At 46.9% G+C, this 19,125-nt stretch overlaps 1 protein-coding gene across 1 annotated transcript in view; it reads left to right on the top strand.

Annotated features, from left to right (window-relative positions):
* Window positions 1–5,085, top strand: part of SKI (SKI proto-oncogene) — a 98,585-nt gene extending 93,500 nt beyond the window's left edge. Inside the window, exons 7-8 of the mRNA XM_054291992.1 lie at window positions 520–750; window positions 2,536–5,085. Of these exons, the coding sequence (XP_054147967.1) occupies window positions 520–750; window positions 2,536–2,724 (420 nt within the window). The 3' untranslated portion in view covers window positions 2,725–5,085. The remainder of the gene's footprint in view (window positions 1–519; window positions 751–2,535) is intronic.
* Window positions 5,086–19,125: the final 14,040 nt, after the last annotated feature.

Genomic DNA, 19,125 nt, shown 5'->3' with positions numbered 1-19,125 from the left:
GCTCACCCCAGTCACCTACAGCACCCCAGAGCTAGGAAAGACACAGTTTGTGTTCTGTCCTTGCTTTGAGTGGGTTTTGGGTGGGGGCTTGATAAAATGGAGCTGATTTCTGATGTCCTGTTGAGCTTTTCCATACACAAAGGACACTCAGAACTGCACTTTCCACGTTGTGCATCTTCAGAGCCTTCAGCTCCAGCCCAGGCACTGCAGTCGGGTGGTTTGGAATGTGGAGCTGGTGCTGGAGCTCTCTCCAACTGCAGTTCATCTTTATTCAGGCCCAGATGGTCGCAGCTATTCTGCTTGACAAAGCAAAATGGGGCTGTAGCGCTGAGCTTTTTGTTATCCTGGGCTTCGGGGTAGCCGGAGTGCAGGAACTCCACAGGATTTAAAGGAGAAGGGCTCGTGCGGAGCTCAGAGCGGGGTTCAGCCCTGGGCTGCCTCGGTCACAGGCAGCAGGAGGTGGGAACGTGGCTTGGATGGCTTCCCTCACACTCACTGCTCACCTGCCTCTGTGTCCAGGAGCTGGAGTTCCTCAGAGTGGCCAAGAAGGAGAAGCTGAGGGAAGCGACGGAGGCCAAGCGCAACCTGCGGAAGGAGATCGAGCGCCTGCGGGCCGAGAACGAGAAGAAGATGAAGGAGGCGAACGAGTCGCGGATCCGGCTGAAGCGGGAGCTGGAGCAGGCGCGGCAGATCCGCGTGTGCGACAAGGGCTGCGAGGCCGGCCGGCTGCGGGCCAAGTACTCAGCACAGGTGAGGCCCTGAGGGCTGGGGCAGCTCCTGGGCTCCCTCCTGCTGCTCCCACCTGGGGCAGCTCCTGAGCTTCCCCTCCTGCTGTCCCCTGCAGGGCTGGGGCAGCTCCTCAGCTCCCTCCTGCTCCCACCTGGGGCAGCTCCTGAGCTTCCCCTCCTGCTGCCCCCTGCTTAGGGCAGCTCCTCAAGCTCCCTCCTGCTGCCCCTGCCTGGAGCAGCTCCTTGGCTCTCTCCCCTGCCTGGGGCAGCTCCTCAGCTCCCTCCTGCTGCTCCCACCCTGCTCCTGAGCTGGGACAGGCATAACAGAGGGCAGGAGGGCAAAAAATGGAGCCTGAATTTAACCTCATCCCATGCACCTGCCACAGAGGTGCCCCTGTAGCTCCCTCATAGTCCTCAAAAGCTTCTGTTTAACAAACTTTAATTTGTGTGTATTTATATGTCCTTCAAGTACTTTACATAGTTTAACTCAGCCCTGAAAAGCTCATGGCAGAGGGAGTTCCAGGAGTGCTGGAGCAGGCTGTGGTGAGACACAGGTGCTCCTGGAGGTGGGAGCTGCAGGTCCCTGGTGTGGTGGCTTTAAGGGAGGAGGGAAGAGCAGAAGCCAAGCTCACAATCTCCAGGGCTCTGATAAGGGGAAGGGGAGTGGCCGCCTGCTCCCGCTGAGACACGTCTGGCCAGGAGCAGGAAATGATGTGGGGCTTCCTCTCAGCATCACAGGATGTCTCACTGATAAGGGGTGTCCAGACTAAACAGAGCCTCCCTGGGGCTGCTGCGCTGGGCGTTCCCCCCCCAGGGCCCTGGGGAGCAGCACCAGGGCAGCTGAACACGGCCTGGGCTGGCCTGGGGGCTCAGGGGTGTCAAGTTCTAAAGTCTTGAGAAATTTTAAAATAAAGCTTTACACACCCTTGTAGCTACAGCTTGGGGTGCAAGCGGAAGTTGGTCACAAATTATTTTTGAGGAAACCGCAGTTCTCTAGACAGGCTCAGTCTGACAGAAACAGCATCAGGCCAGGGTGGAAATGCCTCTGTGTAGGCTTAAAGTATTAGATGCTTAATGCCCATTGAGGAGCTGTGGTTTATGCCCTCCTTTTTCTTACCTTGATACTGAAATCCAAACATGGATGGGGGAGGTTTACCTGCATTTTAGCCCAAAACATTGGAGGTTTCCCTTCCTTGTTAAGTGGCAATCTTTGATGACTGCTGGCATTTCCTTTCTCACTGGGTGCTGTTTCTGGTATTTGCACCTTCTGGTCCTGGGGGTTTTCTCTGCCTTTTCTGTCAGCAAGTACCAAGCAGGGAGGTCAGGGAGGCCAAGGGCAGCTGCAGGTGCTGCTGGGAGCAGAGTGGGGACACTGCAGGGCTTTAATCCATAGCTGGGGAGGCCTGGCCCATCAGCAGCCAAGGCCCTTTCTGGTCACTTCCATTAACAATTATTGTAAAGGAGCTGAAAGTGAATCCCTTGTGTCAACACCTGGGGTTTGCTTTGCTGAGCTGCTGTCACTGCCTAAAGAAACAACAGCCATGCTTGAAGAAGTGACCAGATTCTGTGGCACTAAGGAATTCTTGAGCTGTTTCTTAACCTTCCTTTCTGGAGCTGGACTCAGTGGGAATGTTTAGGTTTCAAAGCTAAGCAGGCACTGTGCTGCAGCAGTGCATGGAAAAAGGGAACAGGGAATTCCTTCCTTACCTCTATCTTGATAATCCTATGTGTGGAGTAGACATTGTTTGCTCCCCTGGCCAGTGCAAGGTCTGTGTCCCACAGCCCTGTCTGTCTGCCTGTCCCCCAGATCGAGGACCTGCAGGTGAAGCTGCAGCACGCCGAGGCCGACCGGGAGCAGCTGCGTGCCGACCTCCTGCACGAGCGGGAGGCCCGGGAGCACCTGGAGAAGGTGGTCAAGGAACTTCAGGAACAGCTGTGGCCCAAAGCCAGCAGCCAGCCCAGCAGTGAGAGCACCTCGAGCCCCATGGAGAACTGACCCCTCATCCCCAGCACAGGGAGGGAGAGAGTGGGACTGGGAGTGCACGTGTGAGTAGCGGTGTCCTGGCACACACTTTAGGAATATGGATTCTCAGTAGTTGGAAGGCAAATGTTGTTACTCTCTAGAACAGAAGCACTGAATTCCGCCTCTTTTTTTTCCCAATCCATATAGCACAACATCTTACTGTGCCTAGAAAACACAAAGTGTTTGTAAACAAAAATACTTTTAAGTCCACAGCAAATTTTCTACTGGCAAACTCTAAGCAAAGCAGTGTGGTCCAGCTGAACCCAGAGTCCAAGGTGAGCACGGCAGTGGCTTTGTGTTCTCCTGCCTGTTGGAACATTTTGGAATTTAAAAACAAACCGACTTTTCTTATAAGCTATTTAAAAGAATTCATTACACAGACTTGGTATTAAAAAAAAAATTAACAAGATTTTTATAATGAACCTTTAAAAACAAAACAAAAAAAAAAAAGACAAAAAATAAAAAACCTTCGATGCACAATTTTTAATGACTTTATAGGCTTTGGGATTCTTTGTGCAGAAGCCCCTCTTGGTGATGATGCCATCCATGTCAGGAGCAGTTTTCCAGCCATCTCAGAAGCCATCGCGGTCCCATCCCGTCACGTGGGCGTAGGAGAAGTTCCGAGTGCTTTTCCAAGTTGATTTTTTTCCTTAGAATGAATGATGTCCATTTCCTGCCCTGGACACAGGAAGAAGGGAAGCTGGAGGAGTGTGCAGGGGATGAGGGGAGCAGAAGGGCTTGGGTTGAGAGCCCCAGCCCAGCCCCACAGACCCCCCCGTGTTCAGAGACTTCACCCAGGAGCACGTCAGCCTTGGGAAAAGAAAGAGAGAAAGAAGAAAGGAAGGAAATGGATGATCAGTTGGTAGAGGAACAAAGCAGAGACATCCGTGTGTTGAAGTCATTCTGAAATCTTCAGCTTTCAGTTTTCTGGAAAACTCATCTTGTTGCACCATCTTACCATGAATTCAGTATTTCCCTGCTTCCATTCCGAACTGTCAGTCAGGATTTCTGTGCCCAAGGAGAGTCCAACGTTGCAGTGTCGGATACTACAGAACAGAAAACCAACATTTTTGCTGCTGTGAATAAGCCTACATCTTTTTTTAAAAAACTTTTTTTGTTTTTAAAAAGAGAAATTACTTTAATTTTGGGATCCAAGCCGTGGCCCCAGGATACAATGCAGCAAACCATCACTGCCTTGGGGGTGGTGCTGAGGTTTTTTATATATATATATTTTTTTTTTTAAAACCTGCACTTTGTCAGAATCTTACTCTGCATTTTATTCCCTGTTTCTAAGATGTACATGTCAAGCATTTGAGATTCTGCCCTAACAGCTGTGCAAACCATGAACCCAATCTGCCACCACTGACACCTCCCATCAGCGTCCCTGTAAGCAAAGGAGGATCCAGCAGGTCCAGAGTCCCCAGAGCAGGAATTCCCCCTGAGCTGCTGGTTCAGATAGAACCTGGTTTTGTGGCTGTGTATGACCCAAGCTGGGGAGCAGCAGAGATGCTCCCAAAAGTGCTTAACAAATAAAGCTGGTGCTTTACTGATCAGGAGAAAATTAATTTTCACCCATAAACACTCACCTCTGACACGCTCAAGCAAGTGAAAATGTGATCTGGGGCTGCAGATGTGCCTTCCAGTTCATTTTTCTTCTCAGCATCTTCTCTAGGCAATGCTGACACTTTCTTTACCTTAAAGAATAATAATAAAATAAAAAAAAAGGAAAAAAAAGAGAACCCCCTATGCATCATCATACCCAGAGTTATTCTAAAAGAAGAAACATATTTCCAGTAATCTTTATTTGCTTTTGGACATTAATGCAAACTATGTAAGCTTCAAAATTATTTCCCAGTAGACAGAAAGCGGCTTCCAATCCTAAAATTATGGTATTTACTTACAGTACATTAGAGAGATTTTTTTTTTTTTTTAAACAAGAGCTGTTTGCTTGAAACCATTATAGTAACCATTATAGTAACTGTGAGCATTAACAAAGAAGTTCATATATATGTTTTAGGTACAAAAAAGAAGAAATATGAAAGGAGTGGAATTTCTGGGACAATGTAAAACTGTTGGGAGCAAGAAACAGTCACACCAAGTCAATGACCTGAACCTGTCTGTGGATACAGGGGTTGGCCCTTGTGTGTTTGGGATACTGGAGACTGGCTCTAGGTGCAGCTCTCCTTCTAAAGTGCAATGCAAAAGGAATTTTGATTATGCTTGAGCAGGTTTTGTTTTTGTTTTGTTTTTTTTATGTGGGGTTTTATTTTCTTTGTATGTTTTTTTCTGCGATTATTAAATCATATGCATGGATTAAACTCTGCCATATAGTCATTAATGGGCATTATTACTGTCTTATGTAAAGGGGTTCTTTTGTTATGCAGTATGCAGAAAAATGTTCTCAGCCTTATGATTTCCAGATCTGTATTATCCACTTATTTCTTCAAGGGAAACTAAACAACTGTAGCTGTAGCTGATCATTTTTGTGCATTTCAAGTCTCTTGTGCTCTGCTTTACTGCCGTGTTGGGACCCACACAGAGAACAGACCCCGCTCCTGTGGCGGCTCATGGAAGCCTGGCTTTGGAAATTTTGCTTGTTTGGGTTTTTCCCCCTGATTTGTGATAGTTTCTCTCCCTTTATAACCCCCCAAAAAAATAGCAACATGTCCATGTCCAGCTGTTGTCTGCCAGGAAAAGCCACTCACCTGAGCACATCATGAGTTTTCATTTGCGTCCAGGGAAATGCAGTCACTCACTGGGCATGAGGCTCCCGCACTTCTGAAGGAGGAAATCTGCAGGAAAGAAGCAGAACAGTCAAATGTTCAGTCAGCACCAAGCAGCCTCACTGTGCTGCACAGGTGAAGGGTCCCGGGGCAGCACAGACTGCGAGGCAGAATTACAGTGGGGCTTTCCTCTGCCCCACTCCAGCACTCCATGCAGGGCCATACCTGCAGTGAACCCACCCCAAAACTCCCCAGGATTTGCTCCTTGGGAGTGAAAAGCCATTTCTATCAATTAATATTTAAAATCATGACGAGAAACAAGGTGCAAGAAGAGCAGGAACAAACATTGTCCAGCAGCAGCCGCTGCCCAGGAGGGGCTGGCAGGGCTGGCTTTAGGCACTGGGCATTTCTGGCCATGTTTAACAATCAGAGCTCGCTCAGCAGAGCAGGTGAGTCGTTCCTGCAGAGTGAGGGATCGATGTGGAATCCAGAGCCATCAGCAGGGCCTGTCCCAGCCCCAGGGGCCGATTCTCACCAGGGGCTCTGCAGAGCAGCCCCCCCTGTGAAGGTGCTCGGAGCTCTGGGGTCACTCCTGTGCCTGCAACACCTCAGTAAAGCTGGGAGAGCCTGGGCCATGGAATTCCCTCCTTCCTTCCTTCCTTCCTTCCTTCCTTCCTTCCTTCCTTCCTTCCTGCAGCCCCCACTCCCTGCTGCATCCCCAGGGACAGGGGCTGCCCCTCCATCCCCCCATCCTCTGTGCTTTAGTTTCCTTTAAGAAGTTCCAAGGGAGAAGAGGTGTTTCATACAGGCTGTTGACTCTCCCTGTACCTACAAATATATTACTACTTGTATATTCAGTTTAATTACTCCTTGTTTCTATTACTGAACGAAGACTTAACGAAGGGAAAAAAAAAAACCAACAGCAATAACATTCATATCTATGGAGCAGCTAACTCTATACATAATATTCTGCTTTTCAAACAGAACTAGCCAATGTAAAAAAAACATTAAAAGTAAATTCAACTTGTAAATACTTTTTTTTCATTTTACACTGTTGTATTATAAGTGTATATGGTGTTTACTTTTTCAAAACTCTTTCTTACCTGGTAGTTGTCTTGTTTTATGAGTTGTGTTTTTAACTGAGAAGAACCTTTGCTGTCTGTTAGGAAAAAAACAAAACAAAATCTTTTTGCAAGTTTTCAATGTGGGTTATAACCTTTTCTCCATCATTTGCATTTTATTTGTCCTTATTTTCACTGTAAAGTATTTTATTACCAAAAGGTTGGGTTTTGTTCCATTCTGCTCTCTCGGCAGTCCATGTGTTTTAGAGAGAAGTTTTTTTGTTGGCTTGGTTGTTGTTTTGTTTTTTTGGTTTTGTTTTGTTTTTTTTTTTTTAATTGAAAGAACTCACAGAAATGACATTTTTTCAATTGAAGAAAAATAAATCTTTACATTTATAATAGCCAATAGCATTTCAGCACATTTTTGTTATCCTGGTCTCTCCTATGCTGCTGCTAATGACAATATTATGACTTACTCTACTATTCTAGAACTATTTTTATGTAAGTAATGTATGCTTTCTTGTTTATAAATGCCTGATTTAAAAAAAAAATAAGAAAAAAGCTTGGCATATTTATCTATTTCGCTGTGTACCTTGATAGTCCTTTTCCACCCCCTTTTCCACATCCCCTCCCCCTGATGCAGATAATATTGTAAAATAAAGGACTTTATGAGATTATGTATGAAAATAGCTATGCTTATATACCACAGTGACTGAATGTACAGTGTATAGACGCATTACCGAAAATAAAATTGTTTGTCCAGAAAAAACTAAAGAGCTCTGGGATGTTTTTGGAGTTCTCTGTGCTTTGCTGAGCTGCTGCTCCCCACAGCACCTGGTCCCTGATTTCCTGAGGGCCCAGGAGAAGGGCCCTCCCTGAGGCATCATTTAGCACAAAACAGTGCTAATAAATAATAATATATAATAATTTAAATAATAAATAAATAATAAAACCATTTAGCATGGACACTGCTGGAAGGAGACTGCAATTTAACTGGGATCACAGCATTCCACTGCGTGGGGAAAATCCAACACTCCAGTGAAATTTCTTTGGAGTAGTGAGAATTGTAAGCATGGAGAAGTTTGTTCTAGGTCAAAGAAAAAGAAACACAAGAAGGGAAAATGCAAAAAGCAGGAGATGGAAACATATGTCAGAATAATTCTCTCATGGTTTTCTGAGAAGTGGCTGCAGAATTTCCACAGCTCTGGGACATTTCTGAAATGCCTTTGTAAAGCAGTGGAAAAGCTGGAGAATGAGCAAAGAGCTTAAAAAAATAAATCTCTTCTTATTTGAGACTCACCCAGCTTTCCAAGGGTGGGTTTGTGTCCCAAATGCAGCTGCACATCCTTGGGGAGGGATCCTGTGTCCCATATCCCAACACATCCCTGTCCCCCCACCTGCACAGCCTGACTGGGGCTCGGGGTCCTGAAATGAAAAGTTCAAATAACATTCCTGCTGCTGTTCCTTCCCAGAGAGACCTGTCAGGACATTCCTGTTCCAAGCTAAACAGCAAACTAGATCTGGCTTGATAAGGCTTGGTACCAGAGGCTGAAAAAATTCTATTTTCTGTCTCCAAGGGCCTCTGAGTGCATCAACACAGATTGGTAAAGCCCAGTCAAGCTGTCTTGTGTTTCTGGGTAAGGGGTAACTAACTGGGTTTGAAATTTCTGGTTCTGCTGGCAAAATAACTTCAGTTTACCAGGAAGGAGACACATTAGGAATGAGACACATTAGGAATGAGACCTGGACCTGCTCAATAATGAAGTGAGCTGAACTGACTCAAGCTCAAAGTAGCTGAAATAAATAGAAATAAAAATCCAATTTCCTGAGGCCTGGAGTAACAACTTTTCATTATTTACTCAAGAGCTTGTGTTACCCAGCCATCAGAAAACTCCACTAAAAACCCAAACATGGGCTGCATGTGGCAAATCCAAACCTTGTGTGGGGCACAGCTGAAAGGAACAGCCACAAAATCCCACAAATGGGGATGAACAGAGCACCCAGTGCTTCCCAGTGTCCTGTGAGCAGCCCCTGATCCCAGGCTGGCAGATGGAGCTCAGGGAAGCTCAGCACACACAGAGCAGGGAGAGGCCTGAGGGATTTTGGGGAGAAAGGAGGAAATTCCTTGTTACTGCTCAAGGGACCCAAAGCAGAGCTTTCAGGTGCTCCCACCTTCAACTGCTGAAAAGCCATGAAAGAAACACATCCTGCAGGGAAGGGATCCAGCGTGGGGGAATGACAGGAATCTGGGAAGCAGCAGCAGCCCAGGAAGGGCAGAGTTAATGGAGGTCTGAGCTCCCAGGCACTGTCAGGAGAAGAGCACAGCTCTAATAAAACCCAGCTGTGTGACGTACACAGCACTGGAATTTTTATGAGATGGCTTATGTGCACTTTAAGTATTACCTGACTGCAATGCAAATTCCCACACACTTTTAGTTGGGAGGGAAAAAAGTTTCCACAGCCCTCTGGGCTGGACTGGTTGAGCCCAATTGTTCTGCACAGCATCTGTGGGGTTTCTGGCTCATCGTTTTGGATTTACCTTTGTATTTGTTTCTGTTGAGTCAGCTCAGCCTGGAACCTTGAGGATTTCACCTTTCTAAAACTGCCCCAGAGCCACCCTGGCCCAGCCATCCCAGTCCTCTGGCCCTTCCACCCCTGCCCTTCCACCTCCCATCTCTATGCAGTTGAGGAAGGAACCTGAGGACACCTGCACAGGCCAAAAGAAAATGAAGTTTCACTGCTCCAAAGGTCAGATCTCATTTCTGTAAACCATAAGGACCATAAACTTGAGTGACCATGATCTTGGGAAGGAAGTTTACAAAGAGCCCTTTATAAACCCTGTTTATAATACAATGTTTTGGGTTGCTCCATGTGCTCAGGTCCAGCCCTGGAATAAGAAATTCCTTTATAGCGTGGTTGTCAGAAAAGGTCATTAAACCCTTCCCTTTATGTGGGCAAGGTGCATGAAGAGAGCATGAACACAGCCCACGAGTGAAACACTTCAGGCAGCAGTGATGGATTCCCTGAGCAGCATCCCCAGTGCCCTGCTGTGCCTCCCTGCAGCCCCACTCCTGCTCCTGGTCCCAGCAGGAAGAACCCCCCAAACCCCTCCTGGCACTGCCAACTGCAGGACAGCAGGACAGTGTCCCTTCCCAATTCCTGAATCCAGCTCCTGCATTTCCAGCACTGCTTTGCAGAGTTAAGTGACCAGTCAGACACTGACAAGTCCAATTTCCCTGTCACCTTTCCATCCCACAAGGTGAGTGGAGCAGCAGAGGAAGGCTCGGCACCAAACCTTCCATGTTCCATTTCCTGGCATGTTAAACTCCCCACAAACCCTCTGCCCCAAATTGCAGCCCCTGTGCCTGGCAGCAGCTCCCAGCTCAGGATTACACTGCAGTGCCAAGGGATTCAACACACGCAGCATTTTTCAGCAGGAGAGGTTTCCTAGGCCTGCAATTACTGCATCTTTGCTGATGTCAGCCCTGCTGCTTTCCCTCCAACGCTCTGCATGGAAAATCTGGGATGGGACTTTGGCTCCACCAAAAAAAGAACTCGGGATGGGATTGTGCATCAGGGCTGTGAACAGACACGAGGACCTGCTGCTGTGGGCTTGGAGTTCTGCACGGCGAGTTCTGACCTCCTTGGGATGCCCAGGGCAGCTGGCACCATCCCTGCCCAGCTCTGAGCACAGCACACACAGCTCCCGTGCAGGGATCCCGTGCTGCTTAATTCAATTTGGCAGATAACACTGGGGAAGGCATTGATTTCCTCCCCTCGCTCCCTCCTTCCCTTCCATCAATTTTCCCAGATAAGCAGCCTGTGGCTCGGGTCCTGCTGGTGACGGATGCCTTGTAATTGCTCTGAATGGATTATCCCCAGACATGGAGCAGGCATTTACAGTGCACAGCTGTAATCAGAAACACTCGCACCCAGGAGAGGGGCTCTGAGGAGCAGACAGCTGCCTCTGGCCTCTGCCTTGTCTCTCTGCTCTTATATTAAACCTAACTTTATGTATTTGTATTTTTAATACAGTAATATTCAGGCCATCCACTGAAATCAGGGTCCAGATGGGCTCAGTGCCATCCTGACCCTCAGAACTGATCTCTGCTTCTCAGGTAGCCTGAGATTGTCCACCCTGCCCACATCTTTCTAAAGATCTTGCAAATTATTATTTGGCTAAATCAGAATCCACCCAATTGAATGGGTAACATCACCTCAAACTTAGGAAATCCATGCAGACATACTCTGTCCTGCAATTACTGGCTAAAGACATTGGATCAGACACTTCTCACCTCAGTTTATTGCTGCTTTTCTCCCTCTGCCCAGACTAAATTGTCAGCACTTTGTTTATCAAGATCCCAGTGACTTTCTAATTTGTATGTCTGGGGGGAGAAAAGCCATGAATAACTAAGTGTGAGACAGATTGTTACATAGGAACAAAACACAGCAATTGGAGCCACCGAATTTTAATTTTGTGCAATTAACCACAGCAGCCCAGCATCAAGGGGCAGCAGATCCACGACCAGGATTCTCAGGCTGAAAATCTGATCAAGATCAAAGTGTTTTGCCCTGCAAATTTTCATTGAGGTCAATGAATGAATGAAGAAAAGCAGCAAAACAGCACCCAGCAAGGAAAAGCTGATCCTGTTCTACATTCCCAGTTACTGGAAGCTCTCTCACACTGGAGTTTCCTCCTCCAGCACTGGTTTTCCCCCAGGATCCCTACATTGAACAGATCATGGATTGTGCTGGGGAAGCAGGACTTGGGTGCTCTCATCCCCTTTGGTTTGGTGTTTGTGCCACCCTGGTTTTCACTCTCTGCTCCTGCAGCATCAGTTTGGTCACCCTGAGCAGGACATGGACACTGGCAGCTCCACAGGAAAGGTTTTGTGCTCATATGAACAGTACAAACTTCACTGCTCCAACCTTTAACCAAAACCCAATCCTGTTGTGAAACAAAGTCCATCTAACCCCACGTTCCAGCTCCCTCTGCCATCCGGGAAAGCAACAGGAATTCTTTCCTGGAGCAGTTGATGCCTTGCTGCTGCTTTGGTGCTGGAATTGGGAATCCTTCCCTGCACATCCCACCCCTCCCTGGCCAGCACAGCCCTGCAGGGCCTGGCCTGAATGGGGCTGATTTCCCAGAACTCCAGGGAGTGACACCTTAGAATGTTTCACATTTATTAAACATGATTTATTAAACATGCAGAAATCAACTACTCGGGAAAAAAGCTTTGCTATAAAAAAGCTTTGTTAAAAAATCACCCAACACAAAGCCCTTTCCCATTTTTGCCCCCCAGAAGCAGCCTGCAGGCAGGGGCAGAGGGGACAGTGGCTTTGAGACCACACGTGCTCAGCCTGGCTCGTGCAGCTGGCAGATAATGGGCTTTGCAGGTCACTGGCTCTTGAGCACTGTTATCTCTGTGTAACATACACCTTGTTGTGTCTTACTGCTTAATTACAGCTGATACTCGGGCCATAATATTGCTTATCATTAGCCAGAGGATGACAATTACCATTTAAGATTAAACAGCTTGCTTTCTTCAGCCAAGTCTCCATGTGCCACTTCCTTGCCCACGAAAAGATTTGCACATGCAGAACAAATCCCCAGACTAATTGGAGATGTGCCCCTCACAGGGCGGTGGAATTTTGGAAGCACACATTGCAGGTGAACATCACCAACAGGGTTTCACTGAATTTGAGGTGAAAACAGCGTTTCATAGAATTTCTGAAGTCTCTTGGCTTTATCAGGGCTCTTGTTTCTGCAATGGCCACAGTGAGCAGAGAGTTGGAAGCAGTTGGAAAGCCTGGGCTATTAAAGGATCAGCAAAACTGCTGAGGCTGCACAAGCTGAGCTGTCATTAAGGAGCTTCACCCTTTCCACAAAACACAGATGTGTTCCTGTGCACAAACGTGGTTTTGTCTCACGGTGCACAGACAACACCAAAACTGCTGGGAAATATTCTGAAACCCACCCAGGCCTGAGAGGAGATTTCACTACTGAACATCACAAAAAAAGCAGAAAGTCTGAGTGGGAACCACATCCCTGCACCTCTGCTGAGCATTTCTGAGAGTCCCTCAGAGCAAAGCCTTTCCCTCCACAACACCAATGTGATAACATGCAGTTGTGATGACTCCTAATGTCACAGGTCAAGGATTTAAATCTCATGTCCTGTATTTTGTCAACTCCCATTTATCCCATCCAGCACAGCACAAGGGTACCACACATAAATCTTCCAAAAATGTGTTCTGATCTTTCACCTACAGTAGATTAAAAATAGCCTGGAGCAAGAGCTTTTAGCATTTTGTCATAGCAATTTCTCCATCAAGTAAGATGGATGGCCAGTTCCATGGGGGAGGAATGAACCCACCCTGAGATCAGAGCATGGAGAAGGCTGAGTTCCACCTCCAAGGAGCAGGAGTTGTGCCTGGGATGGAAATTCCTGCTGAGCTTCCCCTGCTGAGCCCTGTTGCAGCACAGAACATCCAGGGAGGCTTTTCTTCCCTCCCTGCACACTTTTCATTTCAGCCTCAAAACAGTTTGGGGAGCTCAGGCAAAAGTCTCAGGTCCTGGTTTAGATTTTGAAACCCTCCAGCATGACTTTGGGCACGACTCCCATTTCAGGTTTCATTTTTAAAAAGTATTATCTGAAGACAGGTGCTAATTTTGGCTATCCAATATCATTATTAGAGCTCCAGCCACTCAAATTTTCTGAACACCTAAAGGCTAGAAAGTGAATAGCCACAACAAAACATCTTCCTCTCATAATCCTGCTGAATTATTCTGTGATTAAGCCTTGTTATTTCTTTGGGTCATGTGGTGACCTTGCAGCAGTGAGATGCACATCACCACCATTAAAACACACAACACCTTTTCACTACTTGCACAACCAAATCTTGACAAAATCCTCTCCTGATCCATTCATGTCTGCTGGGCTTTAATGGTTCCCTTTCAAAACTTCAAAACTCAACTGCCTGAAAGTGAATCCACCCTTCTGTTATCAGCTGGTTTGATAAAGGTCCAGCCTACTGCAGCAACTGGGCTTTCCTTGTGTCTTTATCTCCCCACAGTTGCCAAAGTGGAATAGATGTCTAAAGAATTTATTCAGGAAACTAAAGCTAGCAGAGCTGCAGCTGCTTCCACATGAATTCAGGGATGCAGAGTTTCCCAGCAGCTCCCAGAGACTGCAACATCTGTTTCCCAGACACCTTTATGACATTCTACCTCAGTGTGCTGAGATCTCAAGAGTTATCACATTAAATCTTGCAGAGGTGCTAAATAAACTGCACTCAAAAAACCCACCAAAAATAAAACCAAAAACAAACAAACAAAAGCCCCAAACAAAAACAAAACAGCACAGTCTTGCTCATAACCCAGAAAACCCTGACAAACTGAGAATTTGCACCCTCTGCCACAATTCAGGGCCCAACTTTCAGGTTTTCCAGGGAGGCTGTCCTTTTATTTCAGGCTGATTGCAGATCCCATTATCTTACACAGTACTGTGTATTTTATATATATATATATAGATATAAACCAGCACCTCTAACAGAGATGTGCAGCTCTCAGTAGTTCAAGTTATCAATGAGCACTTTCAGCATCATGTGAGAGAAACTGGGCCATCACCTGTGAGTCAGAACTGGGTAAAACCTACAGAATTCACCCAGTATTTTCCATTGGTTCCCCTTTTCTAAAACACATTCTCAGTTTAATCAGATTTTACTTCTCCATCAGGGAAGGAGTCTCTGCTTTGCTCTCCGCTGTCACAGCTGGAACAAGCTCTCACATCAGAGATTTCCACACTTTTCTATTGGGATGCTCATCAAGAAAAGAGCCTTCACCTTCCCTCCTCTCAAACCCACACTGCAGCTCTTGGACTAGAGCAGAAAACATGGGGAAAACACATTTAGGGTTTGGACTTGGTGATCTTTAAATCTCCTTTCCAACCCAAACCATCCTGTGATTCGATGACACTTGTGGTATTTGTGTTTATGTTTTTCCATAGGTTTTTTTTAACAGACCTCAGGGAACCATTTGTGGGGCCAAAGTAATGTGGATTCACATGATCCCATCACATGTTCCTGTTGGTTTTGATGCCAGGATCAAGAGGAGAGATCCTGTGTTATTTTTATGCTTCTGTTACATTTATGTTATTTTAGCCTCATTAATGGGCCTGTGGAAGGGGAAGGGCCCATGAAAAACACACACAAATGCCAGGACATTGGGTTAATTCCGATTTAAGTGAACATTAAAGGATCCTCAGAGCTCCCTCTGGGGTTTGGGGAGAGGGGCAGGGAGGCACAGGCTCTTCAATGACAACAGGGCAGATTCCATCTCTTGGACACTGCAGCATTCTCTGGCTCCTGAGTCATGTAGGAAACTCTGACACACAAAAATCTGCAATTTCATTTTCTGCAGCAGGGAGAGAAGACAGAAAACAAAGGTACAGCTGCTAAACTTCCCACCAGAAGCCAATCCAAATGGATGGAACGGGGTGAGTCAAGCAGGGCCAACAGCATCCTTAAAGGGAAGATAAAAAATAAAGGGTTATACTGAAAGATATTTGTGATTTTATCACTTATCTTTCGGTGTCCTGTGGATTATTTACATTTGGAGGATGGAGGTGAGCATGAGATTCAGCCCCAGCCCAGGTGATTTGGGACACACAGATAAGGGCCTGACTCTCCCCACCCCAGTGAGTGATGGAAAGAAACATCTCCCAGTCCCTCCAGCCCTGAATCAGGCAGCATTTCCCTTTCCTTCCAGCTGCCACTCATCATAATTCCTTCTTATCTGCATCCTCCCCATAAATCCTTGGTGCATTAGAGCCCAAAGGGCTCTGACAATTCCAGCTAAGGGACACTCAAAGGGGGGCATTTCCTTCTCTGCAGGGTCTCACATCCCTGCTGTGGCAGGAGGATCCTGGAGCTCAGAACAGAGCCCAACACTGCCCTCTCTGCCCCTGCCCTTGCTCCCACACCACGCTAATTTTCCATTTATAAGCAGTTTATATGGAGGCAATAAACTATTCTCAGGTGTTATAAACATTTTACAGGCTGGGGCACTGCACACGCTGGGGTGAACAATTATTTACTAAAGCAGCCACTAATCATTTACAAAAAGGGTATGAACTGAGCTTGGGTGTAATCCCCTGCTCTGTGCTGTGCCTCTTATCTTGGCTGCCCCACTGGGACTGGCCAAGGATCCCCAGAGTTCAAAGATTAACCAAACACCTCGGGGTAGGAGCAGCCAAGCTTCCCAACAGGGAGCTGTGACAGCCTCACACCTACCACAGGTTGGAGTAACAAAAGTACAATAAATACAGGAAAGTTCACTAAACCTCCTTATCGTATGACCCAAATTTCTCAGCCCTGATTTTTCCTTATCTACAGTTTCACCACCTGTTTGTAGGGATATAAAGGATTGTGCCAAAGTTCCTGGATATGGTGCTGCAATCTTTAAACTCCCTGAATTTTGGGTTTCCTGATATGATGGGTGCTTTTCTGAACCACCTGGGAGTGTTCCCTGTCCACTCTGGAAGGATACAAAGGAATAACTTCATTTCTTTGGCATTTTTAGTGGGATGAGTCAGAGAGTCGTGAGCTCAAACTGCTGAACATACTGGTATTTTCAGACACCTCAAATGCTTCTATGACACAAGAACATTATGAAATAGAAAACATTTCTTTACTGTCAAACCAACATTGCCTTGTCCTGCCAACAACCTGCCTGCTGATTGGGGTTTCTGTGGATTTCTTTCTCCTCAGCATGAGTTCAAATCCTGTGCACTTCTGCCATATTTCAGTTATCCATTACATAAGTGATCTTCTTGCATTCAATCTGATTTAGGATGAGTTCACAATACAGGGCATGTGCACAACAGCACTCCCTTCAGCAAACCAGCAGGATTTTTCATGCTCCAAAATTACTTGTGAACCAGCAGAGCTGAGAGTATCTCCTCCTGAAACAGGTGTGTGCTTTCCACATGGAATTATGCAGCAGAACCTATTTCCTCCCTGACCATTACAGTCTGCTCCTGCTCTTAGGTGATAAATCAGCCACCCCCAAGCTCTGATCTGAGGAAATGTTTAAGCAAAAGCCAAAGGGAAGCGCACAGCCACTGAGTGGGACTGGTTGCTTGCTCGAGCACGTGCTTGAGCACTTTCCTGAATGGAAAAGCCAAGGGCAGCCCCAGTGTAACCCTGGAGATCCAACAAGTGTCCAGGCTGCTCTGTGAGCCTGATAAGCTCTAATCTGATAAAGACTTCACCACCCCAGCTGCGTCAGAGCCACGCTGCAGCCAGGGGATATTGCAAGGGTGCTGCTTATCTGCCTGAGAACAAATGGAAACTCATTCAAAGAGCTCAGTGCCTTGGAGATAAAGCTGGGGAGGCCTTGTAGGGCGGGCACGAGGAGAGAGGAGATGAGGTTATCACAGAGACAGACAGGCCTGAAAAAACCCCACCTCTTCATTACAGTGGCAATTAAAAGATAAAAGCCATAGACCTTCAAAAGCTGTAGAGGTGTCTCATTCCAATTTAAATCACTGGATGTGAAGCACTTATGAGCTTTGAAAATTTGGATCGTACTGGCGTTGATTTTAAAGGGCAATCAAATTTATATTACATTTTTTAAAAAGACCTGTCTGTCCCCATTCATTCTTCACGAGTCATTGGAACAAATTAATCTGCAGATTTAGGTTCAAAAGGGAAGAATCCATAAGGGAAGCATATTCCATATTTCATATTGTCCCCTGTGATGGAATACCAGTTCCAAGGAGGATCCCAGCACTAAAAATGAGCCCTTCAGTTTGGGGCAGGACAACAATTAGACATTTTTGTATGATGAACACTTGTGTACCTCTCCAGTTCACTCAGTGACAGGTACAGGGACACAATGCCTTCAAAAATAATGCTCAATAACTCCCTAAATTCAGCCACTGATGATTTGCACTGAGATTTCAAACAAAAGTATTTCCCCTCTCAATACAGGCCAGGGCTAAAGGAAATTTAAATATCTCATAACTCTTTTTTTCTTCCTATATCTTGAAAACCACTGTAAGAAGGCCAAACCCTACGGCATGGGCAGTTTTCTCACCCAGTGAAACAGAGCACTGCCAGTTTCATTTCCCCAGCCCTGAAATGCTTAAATTCCCTGCTTTACTGAAGAATTGCAGCTCTGAGCTCCACTCCGTGCACTGTTTCAGTTCTCAGGAGGTTTGTTTCCCACAGCTGCTCTTCAGCCAAGCTGCGAATGAACCTGAAAATTCATTTGAAAACCCCTCTATGGTTTCTCGTGCTTTCACAATTACAGTATAGCTTTCCTCGCCATTTACACCACCCCCTGCAGGGAATTCCCCCGGCACAGGGCTAAAATTCACCAGGAAGGCTTGTAAACCCTGATAAGCGTTTCATCTCAAAGAAGGCAAAACCTCGGTATCAAGCGAGTCTGGGAAATGTTCTGCAGTGATTGTGCTGTGGAAGTTTGGCCTTTCAGAGCTCTGTGATCCGGCTCGGGAGGGCTCTCATTGATGGGAGCGCTCAAACGCTGCTGTCTGGCACTTGGGCTGTGACTCAGGAGGGAAGTGCCCGAGCTGCGGCTGGGGACAGCCCGAGCTGGGCTGGGCTGGGCTGACGTGGAGCCCGGGGCACCTTGTGGGAAATGGCACAGGAGGCACTGCCCGGGGGCTGCGGCTCTGCCCTGCCAGCACACAACAGCAGGAGTGTGAGCATGGGAGTGTGCGAGGATCGGGGTGTGCAGAGTAAGGGTGTGCAGGGATTGGGGTGTGCAGAGTAAGGGTGTGCAAGGATCCGGGTGTGAGGATCAGGGTGTGCAAGATTTGGGGTGTGTGAGAATCAGGGTGTGTTAGGATTGGGGTGTGCAGAGTAAGGGTGTGCAAGGATCAGGGTGTCCAGGATCAGGGTGTGCAGAATAAGGATGTGCAAGGATTGGGGTGTGCAGGATAAGGGTGTTCAAGGATCGGCATGTGCAAGATTTGGGGTGTGTGAGGATTGCGGTGTGCAGAATAAGGGTGTGGAAGGATCAGGGTGTGCAAGATTCAGGATCTGCGAGGATCAATGTGTGCAAGGATTAGGGTGTGCAAAACAAAGGTGTGCATGGATCAGGGTGTACAGAATAAGGGTGTGCAAGGATTGGGGTGTGCAAGATTTGGGGTGTGTGAGAGTTGGAGCGTGCAGAACAAGGGTGTGCAAGGATCGAGGTGTGCCAGGGTCGGGGTGTGCAGAATAAGGGTGTGCAAGGATCAGGGTGTGCAAGATTCAGGATCTGCGAGGATCAATGTGTGCAAGGATCGGGGTGTGCAAGGATTGGAGTGTGCAGAATCAGGGTGTGCAGAATAAGGGTATGCAAGGATTGGAGTGTGCAGAATAAGGTGTGCAAGGATTGGGGTGTGCAAGATTTGGTGTGTGTGAGGATCAGGGTGTGCAGAATAAGGGTGTGGAAGGATTGGAGTGTGAAGAATAAGGGTGTGCAAGATTTGGGGTGTGTGAGGATCAGGGTGTGTGAGGATTGGAGTGTGCAGAATAAGGGTGTGCAAGGATTGGAGTGTGCAAAATCAGGGTGTGCAAGG

This window comes from Melozone crissalis, unplaced genomic scaffold (genome assembly GCF_028551555.1).
Source record: "Melozone crissalis strain CALT ecotype California unplaced genomic scaffold, PUWL_Pcris_2 ptg000107l_1, whole genome shotgun sequence".
NCBI lineage: Eukaryota > Metazoa > Chordata > Aves > Passeriformes > Passerellidae > Melozone > Melozone crissalis.
This window is presented reverse-complemented; position numbering and strand designations above follow the sequence as displayed.